The 23,891-nt window shown below is 40.2% G+C and overlaps 1 protein-coding gene across 3 annotated transcripts in view; it reads left to right on the plus strand.

Moving 5' to 3' along the window:
- Window positions 1–8,039: 8,039 nt before the first annotated feature.
- The window catches only part of LOC139166712 (ankyrin repeat and SOCS box protein 9-like), a 46,105-nt gene continuing 30,253 nt past the window's right edge, over window positions 8,040–23,891 (plus strand). For 2 of the 3 annotated variants that reach the window (XM_070750653.1, XM_070750655.1), the window contains exons 1-2: window positions 8,040–8,346; window positions 10,291–10,386. In XM_070750653.1, coding sequence (XP_070606754.1) covers window positions 8,217–8,346; window positions 10,291–10,386 — 226 coding nt within the window. In that variant the 5' untranslated portion in view covers window positions 8,040–8,216. The remainder of the gene's footprint in view (window positions 8,347–10,290; window positions 10,387–23,891) is intronic. The other variant, XM_070750654.1, reaches the window with a different exon arrangement.

Consider the following 23,891-nt stretch of genomic DNA (forward strand, 5'->3'; position numbering starts at 1 on the left):
CGTTATGTCCAAGTCACTGCCCCAGGCGCAACAAGATCTGGCTCTCACACGGCGTACCCTGGAGCGGCACGGCTATACGGTCAATGAGGAAAAGAGTCATCTTCATCCTTCTACATGCATCCAACATCTGGGGTCTATTATAGATACCACCCAGGACACGGTATCATTGACACCAGACAGGCTAATCAACATTCGGCGATTGGTCAGCAAACTTTGTCAGCAACGTCAGGTATCTCTGGCCATGTTGTCCAAGGTGCTTGGGACTCTAGTATCGTCCATAGGAATTGTGCCATGGGCTCGGCACCACATCAGGGGACTCCAATGGTTCCTCCTTCCATACCAAAAGAGCAGGGTAAGCCATTCATACCGGAAGGTAAGAATTCCAACGTCCGTCAGACAATCACTGAGATGGTGGTTGACCCCGGCGTTGTTCCAAGGTTTCCCTCTTCACGGCCACGAACGCTTGATTCTTACAACAGATGCGACTCTGTCTGGTTGGGGGGCTCACATGGGTCCTCATATGGCTCAGGGCCTATGGTCTCAGGAGGACCTGAGTCCAATCAATATCAATTTCCTGGAGCTCAGGGCAGTTTTTCTGGCACTTCAAGCCTTTGCTTACTGGGTCCAGGGCAGACACGTACTGGTCCTAACAGACAATGTGGCGACCAGGGCCCACCTAAATCATCAAGGGGGCACGAAGTCACAGCGTCTCATGATCGAGACTACAGCCCTCTTCGATTGGGCCGAAATTCATCTGGCTTCATTAACGGCGGAACACATTGCTGGGACCAGCAATGTGCAAGCGGACTGGTTGAGCAGGGCGACCCTGGATCCTTCAGAATGGCGACTTGCCCCAACTCTTTTCAACGGCATAGTTCTTCGATTCGGTTCCCCATCGGTGGATCTTTTTACAACCCCGGGCAACACCCAATTGACCAGGTTCTATTCCAGGTTTCCAACGCCAGGGGCGGAAGGGGTCAATGCCCTATTGTCTCCCTGGCCCAAGGATCTGCTTTACGCATTTCCACCAACGTGCCTCATTCAAAGAACATTGGACAAGATGGTTCGGGAAAGAGCAGAGGTGATATTGGTGGCCCCCCATTGGCCGAGACGCCCTTGGTTTGCCGACCTGATAGCCTTTTCTGTGTCTCCCCCATGGAGAATTCCAGATCACGAAATATCGTTGAGCCAGGGGTCAGTGTGTCATCCAAACCCTCAATGGTTCCAGCTGACCGCCTGGCACTTGAGAGGGTCAGGTTGAGGTACCAACGTATACCGGACAATGTTATATCTACCATGCAGGCAGCTCGTCGTTCGTCTACGGTGAGGATTTACCAAGCTACATGGGCGGCCTTTTGCAGATTTTGCTCAGATCAGCATTCTGATCCTCAACAAGCCTCGGTTATATTGGTGTTGCAATTCCTGCAAGCAGGAGTTGATAGAGGTCTGGCACCGAATACCTTGAAAAGGCAGATAGCGGCTCTCGCAACCATTGTTCAGGTGCCTCAATCTCGTTCTCTTGCTCAACACCCTTGGGTACGGGATTTTATTAAAGGAGCAATCAACTCCCTCTCTCCTCCGATACGTAGGTTCCCAACGTGGGACTTGTCTCTCGTGTTAAAAGCTCTTACTGCACCTCCTTTCGAGCCGCTACGATCTATTCTGATTCGATTACTAATCTTTAAGACTGCATTTCTGGTAGCAATCACATCAGCACGCCGGGTGTCCGAATTGTCGGCCCTGTCTACTTGATCGGATTTGTGTGTGTTCCACCCGGACAGAGTTGTGTTGAGACTAGAACCGTCATTTATACCAAAGGTCAATTCTGGATTTCACAGGACACAGGAATTAGTACTTCCTGACTTTTGTACACATGGCCACCATCCTTCAGAGTTGAGGTGGCACAAGGTGGATGTTAGGAGGGCCTTAAAAATTTATATCAGAAGGACCGTTCAGTTTAGGAAAACTGAGAGGTTGTTTGTGTCATTTGCTCAAAGATCTATGGGACTTGGGGTCTCCTCGAAATCTATCAGTCGCTGGCTTAGAGATTGCATTGCGGAAGCGTACAAAGCTAGGTCTCAATCTCCCCCGGCTGGGGTGACTGCGCATTCCACTAGAAGTGCGGCCACGTCAGCGGCATGGACTACCCAAGCGTCTATTGAGGACATTTGTAAGGCAGCGACTTGGGCTTCTCCTACAACCTTCATCCGTCATTATAAACTTGACTCTGTAGCTTCGGCTGAAGCTTCCTTTGGGAGGCGCGTGTTGCAGAGAGTGTGTTCCTCTCCGTCGACCGTGGCACAGCCTTTTCCCTCCCAGGGGATGTGAACTTTGGTATATCCCATGTTGGACTCTCCTTCCCAGTACAGTGGAGAAGGACCGTTGTACATCCCTGAACGGTCTTCTCGATGCACTGGAAGGAGAGTCCAAACCCACCCGGCATAGTTGCCAGGTCGCCGGAGTATTTGGGTTTGCGAGGTTTCAACTTGATTGTTATATGGTTAAAGTTCAATAAATTGTGTTAATTTTATACTGTCTTCGTTTTTAAAACTGAGGTATTGGGGGCTGCTAAGGGGCGGTAACTACCTCGTATTTAAATATTTAAATTAACTCAGTCTCTACCAATAGGATTGGTATTTTACCCATGTTGGACTCTCCTTCCAGTGCATCGAGAAGACCGTTCAGGTATGTACAACGGTCCTTCTAATCTCTGAGGGGAGTTGATTCCAAAGGGCCGGGGCCGCCATTGTTTAGTTGATGGGACCCGGGGAAGGCCAACTCTGTGGGACCTAATTGGTCGCTGGAATTCATGCGGCAGAAGACGGTTCCAGAGGTATTCTGGTCCGATGCCATGTAGGGCTTTATAGGTCATTACCAACACTTTGAATTGTGACCGGAAACTGATCGGGAGCCAATGGAGGCCGCGGAGTGTTGGAGAGACATGGGCAAATATGATATATACATGTGTTATACATTATACATATTATACATATTATTATACTGTACATTATAATATTATACTATACATGTGTGAACTTTTGCTGTAAATCAAATCTGCTGACTGGAATTTGTAATTCACAATACGGTCTTCTGAGGAGTTTTATTATGGCTGTCCAAGACAGGCGCAAGCACATTTTAAAGCTGAGAGACATGGAAACTAAGAATGCAATTAATACGTTAATAGTAAATAAGTTATCAAATTTTCAAGGCGGTATTTATTTGTTTGATTGTTTTGTTGGGAGAAAAATCCATCTGATTCAGTTCCAAGATGGCAGAATGGCACTGGGAACAAAATATAGGCTGAAGGCTGATTGAAAAGAAAGTCAATTTATTGATGAAGCAGAACCACCAAGCACATGTGATTCTGGGCAACTGACAAAATGGGGTGGGTTTTTGTACCTTCTATGTGCTTTGTATTTGAACTTCCTGTTCCTGTGCAAGAACATATCCTTTAATATTCTCTTCACTGTTGTCAGATTCCTATGGGGTCATGTAATGGTCATGTAGGGGTCATAGCTGGCTCTGGAAATGCAAATCCTGGGTGTTTGTCTGAGCTAATCTGGTCAATCTCTGACTTATTGTTTATCTGAGCTCCCAGGTTTCTATGACTTTGAAGTTTCGACTGCTATGGGGTTGGTGCAATGAAGGGGCTTGTGTTTGGAAAGGGTGTTGGGCAATTCCTATTGTGGCTAATGGCTTTCATCCTGTGTTGGATCTTGGGTGAGTGGCTGCTTTTTAACCCTACCATTCTGCCAAGGAGGTTTTAAATATCCTCCTCATTTTTTACTTGGGGGCAAGGAGACTGGGTTTTGTTTCTGTCTCACTCCATTTCTCCCTTTGGGGAAATACAATATCCTGCCTTTTTAATAATCCTCAAAATATTTCATTCTTCTAGGAGGGGGGCACTTCCCACAGATTTTATTACATTTTTGAGGCCATCTGATTCTAGATGACTCTAGGAATATAGCAATTTAGAACATCAGAAGGAGAATCCTATAAAACAAGTAGAAAAAACTCTGCAAGTCCAAAGAAAAATTCACAATCAGGAGAGGAGAGGCATTCCCATGCAGCAAGCCCTGGGAGAACTGCCAAATTTTTAGTAGAAGATACCGATTTTTTTCCACTCTGAACAAGGCCATTGTATTTATTATCATCATCTTTTGCTCTTTCTCCCTCCCCAAAAAATTCAGTTAATATGCTCCTTTTTCATTTCCGAAGTCACATTGTATAGCTTAAGCTTATCCCTCTACTTGTTAAAAAGTAGAGTACACTTTGGTTGTTGATAAAGAGATTAAGAATACATGAATTAATTGTTACCTTGATTTTATTTATCTGTTAGTATGCCATGTTTCCTATGTTCAAATAGGTTTACATAAAATTAAACACCATTTAAAAACAGAATATTTTTCAAAAGTACAGTTGTTAGTAGCAACTCTTAGTTGTGAGTGTGAAATATAATTGAGAGCTGTAGTAATTTTATATGCTGACAATTAATAAAATCAACTATTCCCTGTCATTTAACATATCTAATTAGCAAACTTTGAATGTGGTCTGTGTATTATGCATATATGAATATAACCACAGGGAATTTTTCAACAAACACCTTCCTCTTTTTATTGGGATTGGCATAATTGCTATTCTCATGTTTATCTATTTTAAAAATAATTTTAATAAAGCTTTTGATATCAGTAGAATAAAATCAATTTAAAACACTCTCAGCATATTTTAAAGAAATTATTGTGATACACAGCTGCAATTTATATGTTAATGTACTCTGTGGTCAATGAGATGCCTTGGGGAAGTCCAGAAAGAATCTACTACTCATATTCGCCAGCAACTAAAACCTCAGATACACTTTGCCTCTGATTCTACAGGAAGTGTATGGCTATTTTATAGCCCTTAGTAGACTTAAACATTTGTTTCATCCATGAATTTGTCTTCTCATTGAATCCCAAATAAATAGGGGACCAGTATTTTCTAGTACAGTGATTGTCAACCTGGGGGTCGGGACCTCTTTGGGGATCAAACGACCGTTTCACAGGAGTCACCTAAGACCATAGGGAAAGACTAATTTCCCATGGTGTTAGGAACTAAAGCTTCTATTCTGGCGCCTTAGAACATATTTTTACAATCTGACCAATCAGGTGTTTAAAGTGCTCGTGTCTCTCTGCCAATCAGCTTAAAGCTCTATTGAGAGAATTAGTGCTAGATTTATGGTTGGCGATCACAACAACATTAAGGGGTCACGGAATTAGAAAGGTTGAGAACCACTGTTCTAGTAGGAAATTCACAAAAATCACTCCTGCATTGTCTATTTGTTCTGGTACGGATGTGTATTTCACTAACAGTGAAAGCTTCTCATCCATAGCTATTCATAAGTCACTCATCACATATGTGGTTCTTTGTGACTACATCAGAAACAATTACCTTTCCTCTCTTTGTACTTTGCTATACTGCGTTGAAAAAAATCTTAGGGCTACTAGATCTGAAATGAGAAAATCTGAACAATCATGGAAGCAAAGAAACTAGCCACCATCTCTTTACTGCCATTTCACAATATTTTATCTGGTAGCACTAAATGAACGATAGAATGCTTTCTTATTTATCTCTTTAGCATATGTTGGTTTTCTTGTTTTCTTATATTATCTTAAGATTGCATTTGTTATTAGCAGGGTTGAGTTCTAACTTACCTCACTGCCAGTGTGTTTCCTCCCAGGCCACATGACCACACCTTGTGGTCACACATGCGCTTTGAGTGCACACAGTCATCTAAAGTGCAAAAAAAAAAATCCAAATAAAAGGCAGAAAACAGAATGGCGACACATGCATAGTGCCAGAAATTCAGCTTCTGTGCATGTTCAGAAAATAAAAACCTGAGGAAAAAATTTGCCCCCATTCCCTTAAAAATTTCATTAAAAAAAAAAGATGGTGGTGTCCATGGACTGGCACATGACATCATTATGACATCACCAGCAGGTTGCTATCAGTTCAGGTGAACCGAGAGGAACTGGGAGGAACCCACCTCTGGTTATTAGGCAATTTGTCTATATGTGACAGTGAAAAAGAAGGCTGGAAATGTTAATAATGCATGGCCTGTATTTTCCAGTGTGGAGGAAATGTCTGAAGGTTTGGGGGTCTTATATCAATCAACCTCTCAACAAGTCAACCAGGTAGTTTAAGGTTATGAATAGGCAATCTGTTTTCTTGTCATGGCTAAGAAACTGCCAGAGCTGTCTCCGAAATGCTCCACCAACTTAATAAGCCTACTAAACACTATTTTCTTCTTTTAGATACTATACTGTATATACTATATCTGTGATGGCAAACCTGTGGCACACATGCCACAGCTGGCAGGCAGAACCCTCTCTGCGGGCACCTGAGCCGTTGCCCAGCTTATCTCCACAGCGCATATGTGTGTGTACCTCCCACTGGCCGGCTGAGTTTTGGGGTGCATGGGGGCAGAGTGCATATGGGAGATGCATGTCCATGGGGGGGCATGTGCACATGTGGGAGGGGCAGGGGTCACACACGTATGCGCAGAGCGGAGCATAGGGGCACCCCCAATGACCCGCTTTTGGTCCCAGGAGGTTGTAGGGAGACCTACTGGACCCAAAATGAGGTGTAGGGGTGTGGCTCCCCCTACCCATGGCCCATTTTTGGTCTCAGGAGGTGCAGGGAAGCCCTCTACACCCAAAACACAGGATGGGGGTTGTTCACATGTGCATGCCTGGGGGACAGGAGGAGTGTGGGGGGGTCACATACGCATGCATGGAGAGTGGGGAATAATGCACGCATGTGCAGGGTGCATTGCATTATGGATGCCTCTAGTCACACACACTATTGCTCGTGTGCATCCATGCCTTTTGGTACATGGCGACAAAAAGGTTAGCCATCACTGTACTATACTGACTACACAATGAATAAAAAGGATAGATGTTTAGCTGAAGGGCAATATTACATGATCTGTATAGACACATCACTCTATATTCTTTACGAAGAGGCAACATTATTCACAGTGCAGTAAATAAATTGGAAATATTAAACTGCATAAATTAAAGACCTGCAATAAGAACAAAAGGCAACAACATTTAAAAACTAGCTTACATCCCTGTAACTTGCCAATCTTTTCCATTCTTGCAAATTATCCTTGCATTTTCCATTCATCCCTTCATACATGAACTTTTGTTCTTTAAGCCAGTTCTTTTCCCAACCTTGCCAACTTGAAGATATTTGGACTTCAACTCCCAGAATTCCCCAGCCAGCGAATGCTTCCCTGGGGAATTCTGGGAGTTGAAGTCCAGATATCTTCAAGTTGGCAAGGTTGGGAAACACTGCTTTAAGCAATGTTACAATTAGTATGTGAATGGATGCATTGGTTCTAGTGGCATATCTTAAATGAAATATTCCAATTAATTGAGGTCTTTGTGAATACTCTGAATTTCTTTTTAAAATAAAATAAAATTATTTGCACAAAATACAGACTTCCCTACCGTGCCAGATGTATATGCATTATAATTCCCATTAGCCTGACAACCCCCCCCCCCAAGAAGTGAGTAGGCATGCTGAGACTTTATCCCAAATACAACTACAGTATGCGAGGATCAGGAAAACTGTCAGAGGAATCATAACATTGAACATTTAGCTTTTCAAACATATGGCTTTAATCCACTCTCTAACGGTGTCCATTTCTTTGTGAAAAAAAGATACAGTACTTTGCCAATTCTGTATATGCTGGTGTTATTTTTGAATGTCAGTGCTTCTAAAGTCTGAAAATAACATAACGTATGCTTTGTGATGAAAGCAGAACAAATGGTACTAAATGTCTCTGTTTCTCTTCCTTCCCCCCCCTCCCCTTTTTCTGTTATAAATCCCCTGAAGGCAAACTTAGCTGAACAAGTCAAACTAGTTCTTTCTGTTGGCAACTGAGAAGTTACTTTCTTATAAAAACAGAAGGGGGGCATGCTGATTGGATATGGTACTAGAAAGGATATGACATCAGCCATATTCCCCACTTTGTTCTCTGTGTTTTAAATCTTCTTGTACTTTTTTCATTCAGTCAATGAAGAGCTGTTCTGAGCTCTCTGCGTGTTTTGGTCACTGTTGACAGTAGCTGCAGAAATCCCTTAATAAATAACTCATGGGACTTCAATCTGGGTTGTTTTAGTTTTTGGTTGGTTGGTTGGTTTTAAAAGAGGCAAGTTGGAATTTGAACTCTCATGAGCTCAACTGTGAAGTGGAATAACTGTATTGCAATGGATGTGGAAGAAGAAATTACCGGGTTTTGCCTGTTTCGAAGTTCAGGGAGGGTCACTTATCCACGTTATCTACTTAATCCACTGATGGGTGGTAAGTAAATGCTCTCTTATCTGCAGCCAGAGAAGTTGTGAATTGGCAGCTAGCAGAATTTATTTCTTTAGAATAAATGTTTTTTCAGCAGAGAAAATAATCAATAAAAAAGATCAAATGCAGAAAACACAGAAGAGTATGCAACACAAGTTGCTTAATATATATATTAAGGCTGAGAATTTAGAAATGTAAATTGCTGTTATCCGTTTGACTTTTGCATTGCTTCATAGCATCACCATCAAATATGAGAACATTGATTAGTTGGCATAATAATTTGAACAATATTCTTCAGGATCCTCCTCTTGTTACTATGATGCTTTGAATAATATTAAAGTTTGTGTATCTTTTACAGATAGGGATAATTATTTCAGTGTAATATTGGAATTGCAGCAACAATGACCTTAGCATTCGCCCCAGAGTGTTCTCACTGTTGATTTTCTGCTTGCAAACTTTAAAAAAATATTTACTAGAAATGGCAGCATGCACATGCAATAATTTTTATTTTTGTTTATGTTGAATTTCTATAAGGCTTTAGTGCTCTCAGCAAACATACTGGTTTTCTGCAACAGAAAATAGGTTAACCATAGTGGGTATATTTCTACTTATACAGTATTCTATTTATATCGATAATAGGTGTTTATATAAATTTAAAGCTGAGTCATATAATCGTAAATCATTTTAATTCAAACATTTATATATTAAATGGGTTGCAAAGATAAAGCAAAACAATTAAAACTGGAAGAAAATAAATCTGAATTGTGACACTTTTACAGATCTAGAAACTTTTATGGGAAATAGTTTCTTTATATTCAGTACAGATTTTATTCCACCACCACCCTTCAATCCATGAATATTGTAACTTCTGAAAAACATAAAGTATTTTTTAAAAATGAGAAACAGAGTTCCATTCTTCATTCTCAGAATTTTCCTGAGTCCCTACATCTTTAAATATTAGATTAAAATATTCATATATTTCTGCTATCTTTTAATCTTTTAAATAATTTCTAAAAATTATAGGAAGGTTTCTATGTAAAATTTGTGTATTTATGCAATTTTTATGCCCAGTAGACAAACACAATAATAAGCTGAATTTGTGGTATGGATATAAATAATTTGCATGGGAGTAGTTTATAAGTACTGTGCCATATATATGTGGTTCAACCCTTACAATATTGTCAGAATTGGTGATCCAGTGATCTAACATAATATCAGCCATTTAAAATATCAATTTTAAACTACATATTATTTAACTTGGGCATTTCGTAGATACCAGCTGATGATTCTCACATGTTGTATGATGCTTTATAATTGATCTAAAAGTTATTTTATAGCACACACACAAAAAGAAAAGATTGGAAACAAACCAACATAATCAACTCTTAAATATAAGTATAAGAATACATTTCTTCCATCCTGGAAATATTTTACATCAATATGAAACTTAGCTGCCCTCTGTAAAACTTCCTACATCTGCCAATAACCATGTATTAATTATGAAGAATTATAACCTTGGTGTTTGGTATATTTTATTACTTTATTCATATAGAGAATTTCTCATGTAGGGAAATTTCAGATATATATTAGAGGACCTTCACTGACATTGGAAGTATGACAACACTATCTTAACAGAATTTTATTCAATTCAATGGTTCTTGCACAGCAATGTTTACTCTTGACAGCAGTTTTCTCCAAGGTGTCTGGCAGTTATTTTTCCATCAATACTACCCTGCTGTTTCAATTGAAATGTCAGGAATTGAACAAAGACTATATTGTAAACTGAATTGAAATATATGACTTATACCTAAGAATTATTAAATTATAAAAGTTTATATTCCTATAGAAAATCACTGCGTTTTAACATTTCTTCAGACCCAGGTTTTTGCTTCTTTTTTTTAGCAAAAGTAAATTACATGCTAAAACATATCTCTAACATTTCCAGTACAGATCACACCCAAAGAAATCATTTTTGTAAATTTTGCCTTGGGACAGAAATCCTTCAAAGCAACAATTTTTTCTTACATTTTTCCTGTTATTTTAATGGTAAGTCTGTTGTTTGGATATGCTGATGGAATCAGCCCAGGGTATTATTGGGCTAAAGTGAGGATATAAAAATGAAGTGCTGACTTTGCATCTTTAACAAGAGACAGGTTGGGAGGGCATGCCTGGGTTTATTAACACTTAATCTTTTCGCTTATGCAAATGATAGCCTCAGAATACAGAGCTGTTTCACCAAATTCAGTGCCCTTTTTGAAAAGATGTTTTGATTCATTTATTTTGACTGAGTTGGAACTATTGGCACAACGCCTGTTACTTTAGCCAGGAGCAAAACTAATTTTGTAGCTGTGTTTAATTATTGAAACCTTTGAATAGTTTAATTCAGTACATGCTTTTATTTGAAAACCTTTCTCTGTGAAATCTTACTTTAATTAACATATCCATGAGGGTATGATCCTCCTCATGAATAGGGACTTTATTTTCTACAAGTTTTCTATGTTTAAAACGTAAGTGATGACAGTTCAGAACTAACTACTACTACCACTGATATTTAGCCCTGTATTTGAGGCTCATTTGGAGCTATTATATCACCCAAAGATCAGTATACTCCTGAGATGGTCCTCCTCTTCTGTCAAGTGCACAGCTTTGGGAGAGACACACATGCAGTGATAAAGGAAGAAGGGGAGACCCACCTAGCCAGCCAGATTAGCCAAATCAACCCTGGTGATAATGGAGTGACAGTGTTGTAGCCAAATAGCCTTCACATCCGTGCTGGAATTACTACTAATAACAACTAATTACTAATATAATTATATTTATGTATAATTATTACATTACTAATATAATATAATATATTAATGGTAAAATATTGAAATTAGAAAGACCACCAATCTGAAAGAAAATTGAGTTGAATGGGATCATCTTATCATTTAATTCACTTCACCATAAGCAAGAACATTCATAAGGTTTTAGAATGGTTTTTAGATTAGTTATTTATATTAATTGGATTTCAGGTGTTTCATTGTACAGTAATACCTCGTCTTTCGAACTTAATTGGTGCCGGGAGGAGGTTCGTAAGGTGAAAAGTTCGTAAGACAAAACATTGTTTCCCATAGGAATCAATGGAAAAGCGATTAATGCGTGCAAGCCCAAAACTCAGAAACCCGGAAGCCGGCCGCCACCACCGAAGGAGGCTTGAGCCTCCCGATCCTCCCGCCCCTTTGCCATGCATGTCATCCTGGGTGAAGCGCTGGGGGGAGGGAGTCAGGAAGGTCCTCCAGCTGAAAACACAACACAGGTCTGCGGCTGCCAGTGGCTTGAGCCTCCCTTTCCTCTATGCCACTTCGCCCTGCCTGTCATCCTGGGCGAAGCGTTGGGGGGAGGGAGTCAGGAAGGTCCTCCTGCTCCCCCCTCCAGGCAAAAACACAAAGGCGGTCTGCCGCCGCCCGCTTGAGCCAGGATGACAGGCAGGGCGAAGCAGCGTGGGGCAAAGGGAAGCTGAAGCTGCCGGTGGTTTGAGCCTCCCTTTGCTCCACGCTGCTTCGCCCTGCCTGTTGTCCTGGGCGAAGTGCTGGGGGGAGAAAGTTAGGAAGGTCTTCCTGCTCCCCCCCCAGCCAAAAATACAAAGGCGGTCTGCCGCCACCCGCGGAGCAATGGAAAGCTAAAGCCGCCGATGGTTTCAGCCTCCCTTTGCCCGACACCGCTTCGCCCTGCCTGTCATCCTGGCTCAAGCAGGTGGTGACCGAACCCGAACTTTTGCCGAACTTCCGGGTTCGGCGTTTGGGAGGCTGCCGAGAAGCCCCACCGCCCGGCTGTCACCTTTTGAAACAGCTGGGGGGCTTTTCAGCAGCCTCCCGAATGCTGAATCCGGAAGTTCGGGTTTGGGGTTCGGGTTCAGGAGGACGCTGAGAAGCCCCCCGGCTGTTTCAAAAAGCGACAGCCGGGCAGCGGGGCTTCTCGGCGGCGGGGGGTTTGTAAGACGAAAAACGTTCGTAAGAAGAGGCAAAAAATTTCTGAACCCCGGGTTCATATCTCGGGTTGTTCGTATGGCGGGGTGTTCATATCATGAGGTACCACTGTATATTGTTTTTCTGAAATGTTGTGAGCTGCCTTGAGTCCTCGGAGAGGGGCGGCATAGAAGTTCAATAAATAAATAAATAAATAATAAACATTTTATCCTTTAAAAAATGAGGTCATACTGTCCACGTTCATGCTTAAAGTAAAAGGCCATTTAAAATGATTGAAGAGACATGAAATTGAAAGATCCTTTTAATTCTTTTTCATGTAAATAAGAGGGACAACATTTTTGCTGATCTGCGTTTCTTCTTAGCCTTTAGTGCTGAATAGTGTTTGTTTAGCACTACATTAATTATCTGACACAATGTAAAAATGAAGTGTCAGGTAGGAAATGCAATTTTTCCCTTTGATCATTAAACTGAGCAGAAACCTAGTCATTACCAACTGTTGGACATTTTTTGTAAAAATTTCAATAACTTTTTGATATGTTATATTAATACTATACTGCCATTAAATCTGTTACTTTAGAACCAAATAGTACACAGAATTTTTCTGACCCATATACCAAGGAACTTAGATTCTAAATTTTGACATCAGTGAAAAGGAGAAAAATGAAGGAAAGTAGAGCTACTGTATTTTATGTAGCAAGAACTTAATATTAGTTATAGGCTGAGGTTATGTGCAGTGTAGCAGCTTAGGCACTTTGTTAAGCCTTTGTAGAAGAAACAGTCTTAGAAGTAGCATTAGATGACAATGACAAAGGAGAGGTGGTGTTATTTAACTTCTCTAGTGATCAGGTTAGCCGTACAAGATAGCAAAAGAGAAATAGTGAAGTTGTTTAAGTTCTTCAGAGATTACTGTAGGAGCAATCACAATTAGATGTTTTGTGATATAAGTGGAAATAGAAAACATGGGTCATGGATCTAAAAATTGGATCTAAAAATGGAAAGAAATCTGGAATATAAGACCAGTGGTGGGTTCCTACCGGTGTGCTAGGTGGCTCCATTCTGGTAGCAGCCGCAAGATTGTTCAATTTGCACACAACCGCTCCGGTACCGTCGTCGCCAATCCGTCAGGCAGCGCCATCTGTTGCTCTGAATTTTGGGGCCTTTTTTGCTTCCTGCACGTGCACAGAAGCAAAATCTCGTGAGGGGATGCTCACATGTGAGATTTCATCAATTTTTGCTTATGCACATGCGCGGAAGCAAAATTGCACAAGGGACGGGGGCACACATGCAAGTGCACCCGAATCAGGAGGATGCATAGGCAGTGCACCAGTATGCTGGTAAGTGCAACCTACCTCTGTATAAGACCTGAAGTTGTGGAATCAGAGCTGTTCTTAATACAATTTGATTGGCAAATGTTTGATAAGTCCAACTCCACCTCCCTGCCCATGTTTATATATGGAATAGTGTGTGTGAATGGGATATACTCATTGAAATTGATATGCCCCAAATGCAGTTCACATTCAGTATTTTTGATATGGTATTCAGGAACAGACTTTAAAATTCATTCCTGCCTTATATCATGTGCATAACTCCCACGTTAAGGTCATGCATGAAATCTGCATAATGTTTTACATTCATTTAGTTTTGTTGAAGGTAAAAACAACTGTGCCTTTTTTGTAAAAAAAATTTCCCACAGTAGGCAACCAAATAAAATGAGCAGCATAGCAAAAGGTACAGAGATGACAGCAGTCATCTTAATGACTGGCTTTTATACCTTTTTCACTGTGTGATATTTTGGTTTTTGAGTTATATGAAACTTAAAAATGACCTGTCAATAAAATATAATTGCCCTTGGGGGCGGAGCCAACTGTGGAACTGAACGGTCGGTGTGGAGCTGAGCTCCGTCAAACACCACCGTTTTATAGGTACTCAAAGGTCCCTTGGGGACCACAGACCCTGCGGAAAAGGGTCTGTCAAAAAGGGGGTGCCGTTAGTTCGATTCCAAGGTGGCAGCCGGATCAACGGAACGGAATATCTCCTACAAGATTGTGTGCCTGTAAGCTAGGAGCAACATGGCGGCCTAGATCATTCCCAGCTGGAGGAAACTAAATTGATACTAGTGAGGCGACCGAGACGACGGAGCTGACTAACAACATATCGGAACTGGATACATCATGAAATTACTGTTTACAAGTGAGTCCACAGGGGCAACGTCACTAAAACTAAAACTATAACTAATTATTAACACTTAAGACCCGAGAAGGAGGAGGGAGGAGTTGCCATCTTCCTCCCCCTGGCTGGCGGCGACCCAACGCTCGAGTCAATAAATACCACCAAAAAAAATAAAAAACATCACGCAAGGCTTTTACCTCGTACTAAGAAGACCTGACGTCCCACGAGGAATCTTAAAATATAAAGAAATGCTCTTTTTTCACCTGAAGCTTCAATAGAGGACCCGATTGAATAGCGTGATTCCTTCACTTTCCTTTTTGCTTTTACTGCTGCATCACACTCGGCTGGCCCTGGGAGAACAACTTGATACTTTTGGGCTTCTTCCGTCCTGTTTTGTCTGCGGGGGAAGCGGAGGCCTGGAGGTGGCGATTCGGAGGGTTTTGGAGATTTGAGGCGATTACTGACTGCTATGGAAGAGGGAGTGGAGGAGACACCCGACGAGACCAGAATAGCCGGTTTTTGCGAGGAGAGACACGTCGTCGGAGGAGCTCCCCTGTCTAAGCGGCGGAAATACAACTAGAAGGCTTCTCTTTTGAAATCGAAAGTCGGAGAACTCTGATCTGACTGGGATCTAACTACGATGCCGTTAGAAGCAACGGGAAAAAGAGGGAACGTCTAACAAAATCCCAGCATATCCTTGACTGATTTTGCGAAGTTACGTGAGTTTGACTAAGCCTAGATTTCTCCCGGTGAAAAGAAGAAACACGGAGCAGCTCTAAACGAGCCTAAATCTCAAGCTACTCACTACTCTATTTGTCGTCCACCATTAACTTGCCTCAGTTTGGAAAATTAATTTGACTTTGCAGATTCTGACACGTAGAAACCGAGAAAGGGTTTGACCCATTGAACCATCTATATAAACCTCTTGGCTGTAAAGTTTCATTCATCTCTGTTTTGCTACTGTCAGAATACTTGTTTATTACTGTCAACATATTTACGTAACTACATCAATTGATATTTATACACTATTTATAACTATTTACAACTTATTAATTAATTTTAAGTATTACTAGATTACCCTATTATAATAAGATATTAATTGATATATATTCAACACCTATTTATAAATATTAGCTTATCAGTAGATTATAAATTGATCAGTAGACTATTAGGATATTTTACTATAATTCTGTTACAATACGATATTTTCCCTATTAACTATTAGATACTACGATTAATTTCTTTATTACTATTAATTGCCAGAAATATTAGCTATTAAAAATATTATAGAATTTTAGAAATGAAATCTACTAACTTTGCTTAGCCTCTACCTATAATTCTGTCCTTACTATCTACCTAATTGTTTAATTTATTAGCTTTACTTATAACATTATACAACACGTTTTAAAGATATTAAGAATTTAAGGAATTTTGAATGAATTATGCATTTTTACTTCTGACGGTTCACCATTTTTAGAAAACTTATGAAATATCCTCACTTATATAGATATATTATTACTGTAAAATTTGAGTAACTTTCTCTGTTGGGAGGAACTACTGATAAAACCTATAACCACTGAACGTAATCGAAGCTGAAATACTATATACCCCTTTAATAGCCTCTGATATTTGTATATATATATTTGTTAATAGTATAATCTATTGGAGTTATATATCTATATAATCTGCCAGATATAAGTTTTACTCTTTCCCTTTCTTGCTAAACTCTTCCTCTTACTTCTATATGACAGTAGCCTAGAGGATCTTTTCTATTAATCCTCAGAACTGCTATCTCTCTACTTGAATATTTAATATATTACTTAAGCATACTATTTCCATTTAACTCTGGAAGGGACTATTAGAGATCTATACAAGTGGGCTAGTTGGTGGAATATTGTCAAAATGACAAGCCTTTCTAACTTGTCTAAACTAGGATCGGGGAAGAGGTCAATTAACCAATCCACCTCAGCTATACCTAGCCCCTCTACCCAGAGATCATTGGAGGATATGCTCCCCAGAGAAAGGTCCAATTCTTATAAAGATTTACAATCTATGCTGCTGCAAATGCAGGAATTAATGCTTAAGAATCATGAAGATATCAAGAAAGAAATAGGGGAAGTGAGAAATGATACTTCTGAGTTAAAAGAAAGGATGCAAAATATGGATAAAAGGCACGAGGCTTTCCAGCAACAGATGCTAAAACAAGAACAAAAAATTCAGGATTTGGAAGATAGGATAGACCAGGATCATAGACAAATGGAAGACCTGACTGAAAAATTAGTTCAAGCCAATAAGGAACTAGAAAATACCGTAATCCAACTTGAGAGCGAAAAGGCCAACCACTTCCTTAGATTTCAAAACCTTAGGGAGAAGAAAAGTGAGGACTTACCAGACATCATGGCAGACATTCTGTCAAAGACGTTGGGCGTAGAAAAAGACACAATGCTAAACGAAATCGACAAAATATATAGAATTAACACCAACTACGCCAGACGCCACAACCTCCCCAAGGAAGTCCATATTAAATTAGTTAAAAAATCAGTCAGGGACGAAATACTCCATAGAGCCCGTGAAGACCCCATAGAATATAAAGGGAGACAGCTGGTTATCTTAAAACAAGTTCCGAAACATGTAAGAGACCTACGTAAGCCATATACCTTTCTATCTGCCAAACTGACTAGGCATAACATTAATTTCAGATGGCTAGTCCCAGAGGGAATGCTAGTGACTTGGCAAGATAAAAAAATAAAAATAGACTCAATTGATAAAGCCGAAGAATTCTTTGAAAAAAAATTCACTAGCGACCAGACAGCTGATACAAAGAATTATAAGGAAACAAGGAACCCTCTGCTAACAACTGATCAATTAACAGACCATATTCCAAACAGACCAGAAGGAATACTGACTATTGATAATATAACCACGGGAAATAATGGCTACGCAGGCATACCAAAAGAGACTAGAAGTACTAGGGCAACTAGACCCAAATACAGATAACTCGAATTTGGTTCAAAAAATGACTAACTGGAGAATTGAATTATATTCAATCAATATAAATGGTCTGAATGCACCAAAAAAAAAAGAAATCAAATTCTAAATAAAATTGCCAAACTAAACCTGGATATTATCGCAATGCAAGAAGTACACATTAAAAATAAATTCGAACATCTTCTAAAAAGAAATAAATTAGGGAATCTATTCTCATCGTTAGCACTGGAAAAAAAGAGAGGTGTAATTTGCTATATTAACCCTATTATACAAGCTAAACTGAAATATAAAGATAGAGAGGGTAGAGTTTTGATATTAGAATTACAAAAAGAATCGGAAATAATAACCTTAATTAACATATATGCCCCGAACAAAGGCTAAAAAATTTTTTATAAGAAATTATTAATTACTATTAATGAACATGCTACGGACAATATTTGTTTATTAGGGGATTTTAATGGAATAATTGATAAGGAACTGGACTATAATAATGATGGAAGGAATAGACAAAAGAAAAGAATTTTACCCAAAGCCTTTTTTGATTTAGTTAAAGAATTAAAACTTAAAGATAGTTGGAGAGATAGAAATCCTGACCATAAAAAATGCACTTTCTATTCAGACAGACACCAATCTTGGTCAAGACTAGATATGGTCTGGACTTCAACAGAACTTAATACAAAAATTCAATCGGTAGAGATAGAACCCAACTTTATCTCAGACCATAATGCGCTAAAAGTAATATGGAAAGGAACTAAACAATGTTCTAGATGGACACTTCAGAAATCTATTCTTAATCAGGAAAATTTCAAACAGAAGCTTCAAATGGAAATGAATTTCTTATTTCAAGAAAATACTAAAGAACAAACTAGTGTTCAAAACGTATGGGACACTGCTAAAGCTGTAACTAGGGGAATTGCTACTTCATACATGGCTAAAGAATATAAACTAAAAAAGTAGAAATTGGATAAGTTAGAAGAAGAATATAAAACTCTAGAAGAAAATTTACAAAAACATCCCCAAAAGAAAGAAATAAAACAAAAAATGTCCCAGATAAAACACGAATTAAACATAGTAGATCAACAAAATTTAGCACAACAAATTAAAAGCAGCAATCAATATAATTTTGAAAATGCTAATAAACCTAGCAAATGGTTAGCTAATAAACTCAAAAAATAAAGAGAAAAGAAACTCATAAACTGTCTCAAAACGAAAAACGGGGAACTATGCCACGACTTGGGGAAAAAAAACAGATAGCTAGGGATTTCTATAGCAATCTTTATGATAACCATGAAAATACACTTAATAACTTACAAGACCAAAAAATACAAGAAATTTTTGATCAGGCCAACCTCCCCAAAATTCCAAAAGAAACTAAAGACATACTAAATAAGGCAATCACTACTACAGAATTAAAAGAAGCAATCAAAAGCCAGAAAAATAATAAAGCCCCTGGCCCCGACGGCCTTCCACCTGAATTCTATAAAGATCTTCCCACTGAAATGGAAAAGGCTCTGTTAGAAACGCTAAATGAGGCTCTAGACAAAGGCAAAATTCCAACATCCTGGACAGAAGCCAACTTAGCACTAATAGCAAAAAAGGATACGGACCCTACAGATATAGCCAATTATCGACCTATCTCTCTTTTAAACGCAGATTACAAAATTTTCAGTTCTATCTTAGCCAGTAGAATTAAAAACTTTCTAAACCAATTCATACATTCGGATAAAAATGGCTTCCTTCCAGGGAGACAGATAAAGAATAACATTAGAATAATATTGGATACCCTGGAATACTATGAAACCCACAGAGAAAAACAAGTGGCATTAATATTCCTTGACGCCCAGAAGGCTTTCGATAATGTGTCCTGGAAATTTATACTTAAACAACTTGAATATATGGAATTCGGCCCTAAATTCATAAACGCAATAAAAGCTATATATACTTAACAATCAGCTTATATTATCCTCAATGGAGATATTTCAACAAAAAATATCTTTTTACATAAAGGAACTATACAAGGTTGCCCATTGTCTCCACTACTCTTCATCTTTACATTAGAAGTCCTAACAAGAATCATTAGAAAAAAGGAAGATATAAAAGGCCTAAAGTGCAAAAATGAAATTTATAAACTACAAGCATTTGCAGACGATCTTGTATATATTTTAGAGGACCCACTAGAATCAGGACCTAAATTACTTGCCATCCTAGAAGAATACGGCACGGTAGCAGGACTTAAAATAAACAAAACCAAAACCCAAATTTTAACCAAAAACATGAGAGAACCACAGAAAGCCATTTTAAAGGCCAAACTAGACATCCAGATAGTAAAAAAAATCAAATACCTTGGCATCAATTTGACGAATAAAGTGTCCAGCCTAAAAAAAAATAATTATAATAAACTAATAGACAAAATACAATCTGATCTGACAAAATGGAAGAAACTACAACTCTCTTTACTAGGTAGAATAGCGGCCATAAAACTTAACATCTTGCCCAAAATACTATTCCTATTCCAAACAATTCCAATCCAATTGAAACAAGAATTTTTTATAAAATTGAATAAAATTACCAGTAATTTCATTTGGCAGAACAAACGTCCAAGAATCCGCTTAAAATATGTACAGGACAGGAAAGAAGAAGGAGGCTTGGCACTTCCAATCTGGAAAGATTATTATATTGCCGCATCCCTATCATGGATGAGAGAATGGATGAGCCTATCTAATACCAGATTACTTAATCTAGAAGGTCACGACCTCCATTTAGGATGGCACTATTATTTATGGGATGAAAAGCCCAAGACCCACAAATATTTTACCAACCATCTGATTAGGAAATCGTTAATATATACCTGGAAAAAAATTAAGATAAAACTTTACAAAGGAATCCCACTATGGTACGCTCCATTAGAAGCATATGTGCATCCTAATTTTCATTAAAAAAATAATATAATAAGGTACAAGCACATAATAAATCCCAATGGTGAAATCAGATCTAGGACAGAATTAGAAAATCTCGGTCAAAAAACGGAATGGTGGGAATACCTATACATACAAACTAAATTTAATAAGGATAAAAGAAAACCTGGAATAGTTAAAAATGCTCCACTAGACAAATTATGCACAGGACCCCATGAACAATTAATCAAGAAATTTTATTCCTACTTAAATTTCAACGAATTAGATAATATCAATACAAAAATTAACGTAAAACAGTGGAATCTGGACCTTAAAAAAGAGATCAAAGAAGATGAATGGCAATTACTCTGGAGCAGAAATTTTAAACTAACCATAGCCACGTCTTACAAAGAGAACTTAGTTAAAATGTTCTACAGGTGGCACATTACTCCGATAAAACTAACAAAACAAAACAATAAACTTTCACCATACTGTTGGAAGTGTCACCAAGAAATAGGCACTTATTTCCACCTATGGTGGCAATGCATAAAAGCACAGAAGTACTGGAATATAATTGGACTCTGGATCGATGAAATACTAAATTTGAAAATTGAAAAAAACCCTGAATGTTTCCTTTTAGGCATTCTTAGACAAAATTTGCCTAAAACACAAATACATTTAATTGTCCATTTAGTTACAGCAGCCAGACTAACCTTCGCACAGTGGTGGAAAAACGAGGATATAACTCCGAAAGACGCAATAATTAAAAAAAATTAAATACTGTGCAGAGATGACAAAATTAACTATACTAGTTAGGAATGAAACAACGTCCTCATTTAATAATTGTTGGGATCCTTTTTACAGTTGGTTAGAGAAAAAAAGAGAATACCACATTATATAATTGAAATGATGGTTACAAACTCGACCAGATACAAATCCGATACAGTGGAACCCCGACATACGAGCTGCTCTACTTACGAGCTACTCGAGATAAGAGCTGGGAGGGGAGAGACATTTTTGTTTGTCTCCCGAGCTCAAATCTGCGATACGAGCCGAGAAGAGCCGGGCTGGCTTACTTTCCTTCCTTTCCGCGCTGATGCAGAGCCACTCGAACAAAGCGTCGCGCCCCTCTGACGCTTTCGGCGGCTTCCGAAGCGACGCTGGGCTCTTTTGCCGCCAAAAGCGTCAGGGGGGCGTGACGCTTTGTTCGAGTGGCTCTGCATCAGCGCGGAAAGGAAGGAAAGTAAGCCAGCCCGGCTCTTCTTGGCTCATATCCCGGCACTTGGTGAGTGGAGAGGCGGTCGCCTCCCCTGCCGCCCCACTCTGGGGGTCCTTGGCTTCTGCTGGGGGTGGGGGGATCCGAACGCTGTTTTGAATTTCACATTCCGAGTGGACTAGCAGGGAGATAGGAAGCCCCCCAGCCCGGCAGCGTCCTTTTAAAACAGCCGCGCCGCTTCTGAAGCCAAACGCCAAAGGCGAACTTCCGCGCCTCAGGAGTTAGCTCGGAAGCGGCGCGGCTGTTTTAAAAGGACGCTGCCGGGCTGGGGGGCTTTCCAGAACCCCCCCAACCCGGGTTCGGTGGGGGGCTAGGAAGCCCCCCAGGCCGGCAGCGTCCTTTTAAAACAGCCGCGCCGCTTCTGAAGCCAAACGGCAAAGGCAAACTTCCGCGCCTCAGGAGTTAGCTCGGAAGCGGCGCGGCTGTTTTAAAAGGACGCTGCTGGGCTGGGGGGGTTCCTAGCCCCCCACCGAACCCGGGTTGGGGGTTGGGGGGGTTCTGGAAAGCCCCCCAGGCCGGCAGCGTCCTTTTAAAACAGCCGCGCCGCTTCTGAAGCCAAACGCCAAAGGCGAACTTCCGCGCCTCAGGAGTTAGCTCAGAAGCGGCGCGGCTGTTTTAAAAGGACGCTGCTGGGCTGGGAGGGTTCCTAGCCCCCCACTGAACCCTGGTTGGGGGTTGGGGGGGTTCTGGAAAGCCTCCCAGGCCGGCAGCGTCCTTTTAAAACAGCCGCGCCGCTTCTGAAGCCAAACGCCAAAGGCGAACTTCCGCACCTCAGGAGTTAGCGGCGAAGTAACGTGAAGGATTGGAAAGCTGAAACCGCCCGGTTTCAGCTCCCCAATCCTCCACGTTACTTCGCTCCTGTCCTGGCTAAATCGTGTGGCAGCAAACATGCTTTGGGGGTTTGGCTGGGGGGGAGGGAGTTAGGAAGGTGCAAAGCATGTTTGCTCCCACGGGGAAGGGAAAAGGCGGCGGCTTAAGCCCTTCCCTGTGCTTCGGAAGCCGCTGACGTTCCCCTCTGACGGCGTTCGGCGGCTTCCGAAGCACAGGGAAGGGCATTGAAAAGGCGCGATGCTTTTCCGGGCAGCCGGAGTCCAGGAGGGAGAGAGAAAGAGAAAGAGAGAGGGGGGAGAGAGAGAAAGAGAGGGATAGAAAGAGAGAGAGAGTGAGAGATGGTCAGTGAGCCTTTCTTTTAAGTTGCCTTTCTTTCTTTCTTTCTTTCTTTCTTGCTCTTTTTCTTTCTCTCTTTTACCTTCCCTTCCTCTATTTCTTCTTTTCTTTCTCCTTCCCACCTTCTTCCCTCCCTCCCTCCCTTCACTCATTCCTCTCTTACTCTCCCCTTTCATAAGTTTCCTTGCTTCCTTCCTCTGTTCCTGTCCCTTCCCCCTTTCTTTCTTTCTTTCTTTCTTTCTTTCTTTCTTTCTTTCTTTCTTTCTTTCTTTCTTTCTTGCTCTTTTTCTTTCTCTCTTTTACCTTCCCTTCCTCTATTTCTTCTTTTCTTTCTCCTTCCCACCTTCTTCCCTCCCTCCCTCCCTTCATTCATTCCTCTCTTACTCTCCCCTTTCATAAGTTTCCTTGCTTCCTTCCTCTGTTCCTGTCCCTTCCCTCTTTCCTTCCTTCCTTCCCACCCTCCGTCCATTCATTCACCCATTCCTCTCTTGATCGCTTAAAGCCGGTCCCTGGTGCAAAAAGGGTTGGGGACCTCTGTCCTACAGGATTGGGTGGCAGAGAAGTTGAACATATGTAAATTTAAAAGTTTAAGAAAGTTTACAAGTTAAGTGAAAGAAACTTCATTATTCATTTATATGTACATGTACATTTCTTCATTAAAACATGTCTTTCTGCATAATTTAGACTAACTTTGTGAGTTTTTTGAGGGCTGGAACCAATTAAAATTATTTACATTAATTCCTATGGGGAAAAGTCGTTCGAGATAAGAGCTGCTCGACTTAAGAGCCCAGGTCCGGAACGAATTAAACTCGTATCTCGAGGTACCACTGTATATAGCTTTCTCATATTTTTGGCTATAGTGATAAGAGACTTTAGATATATATTGACATAATACTTACTACTAAATGTTATAATCTCTATATTTAGATTAATTCAACGCTTACACTTAAATACCCAGACGACTAACCTGATACTAGGGAATGAGCTAATAAACTAGGAACTGGCTCCCGTTTTCAATACAGCTCCCCGAGATATTCGCCAACCCCTTTACTTTCTCTATTTTCTCTATTTCCTTTGTTCTCTCTACCC

This window comes from Erythrolamprus reginae, chromosome 4, assembly GCF_031021105.1.
Source record: "Erythrolamprus reginae isolate rEryReg1 chromosome 4, rEryReg1.hap1, whole genome shotgun sequence".
In the NCBI taxonomy this organism is placed as follows: Eukaryota; Metazoa; Chordata; class Lepidosauria; order Squamata; family Dipsadidae; genus Erythrolamprus; species Erythrolamprus reginae.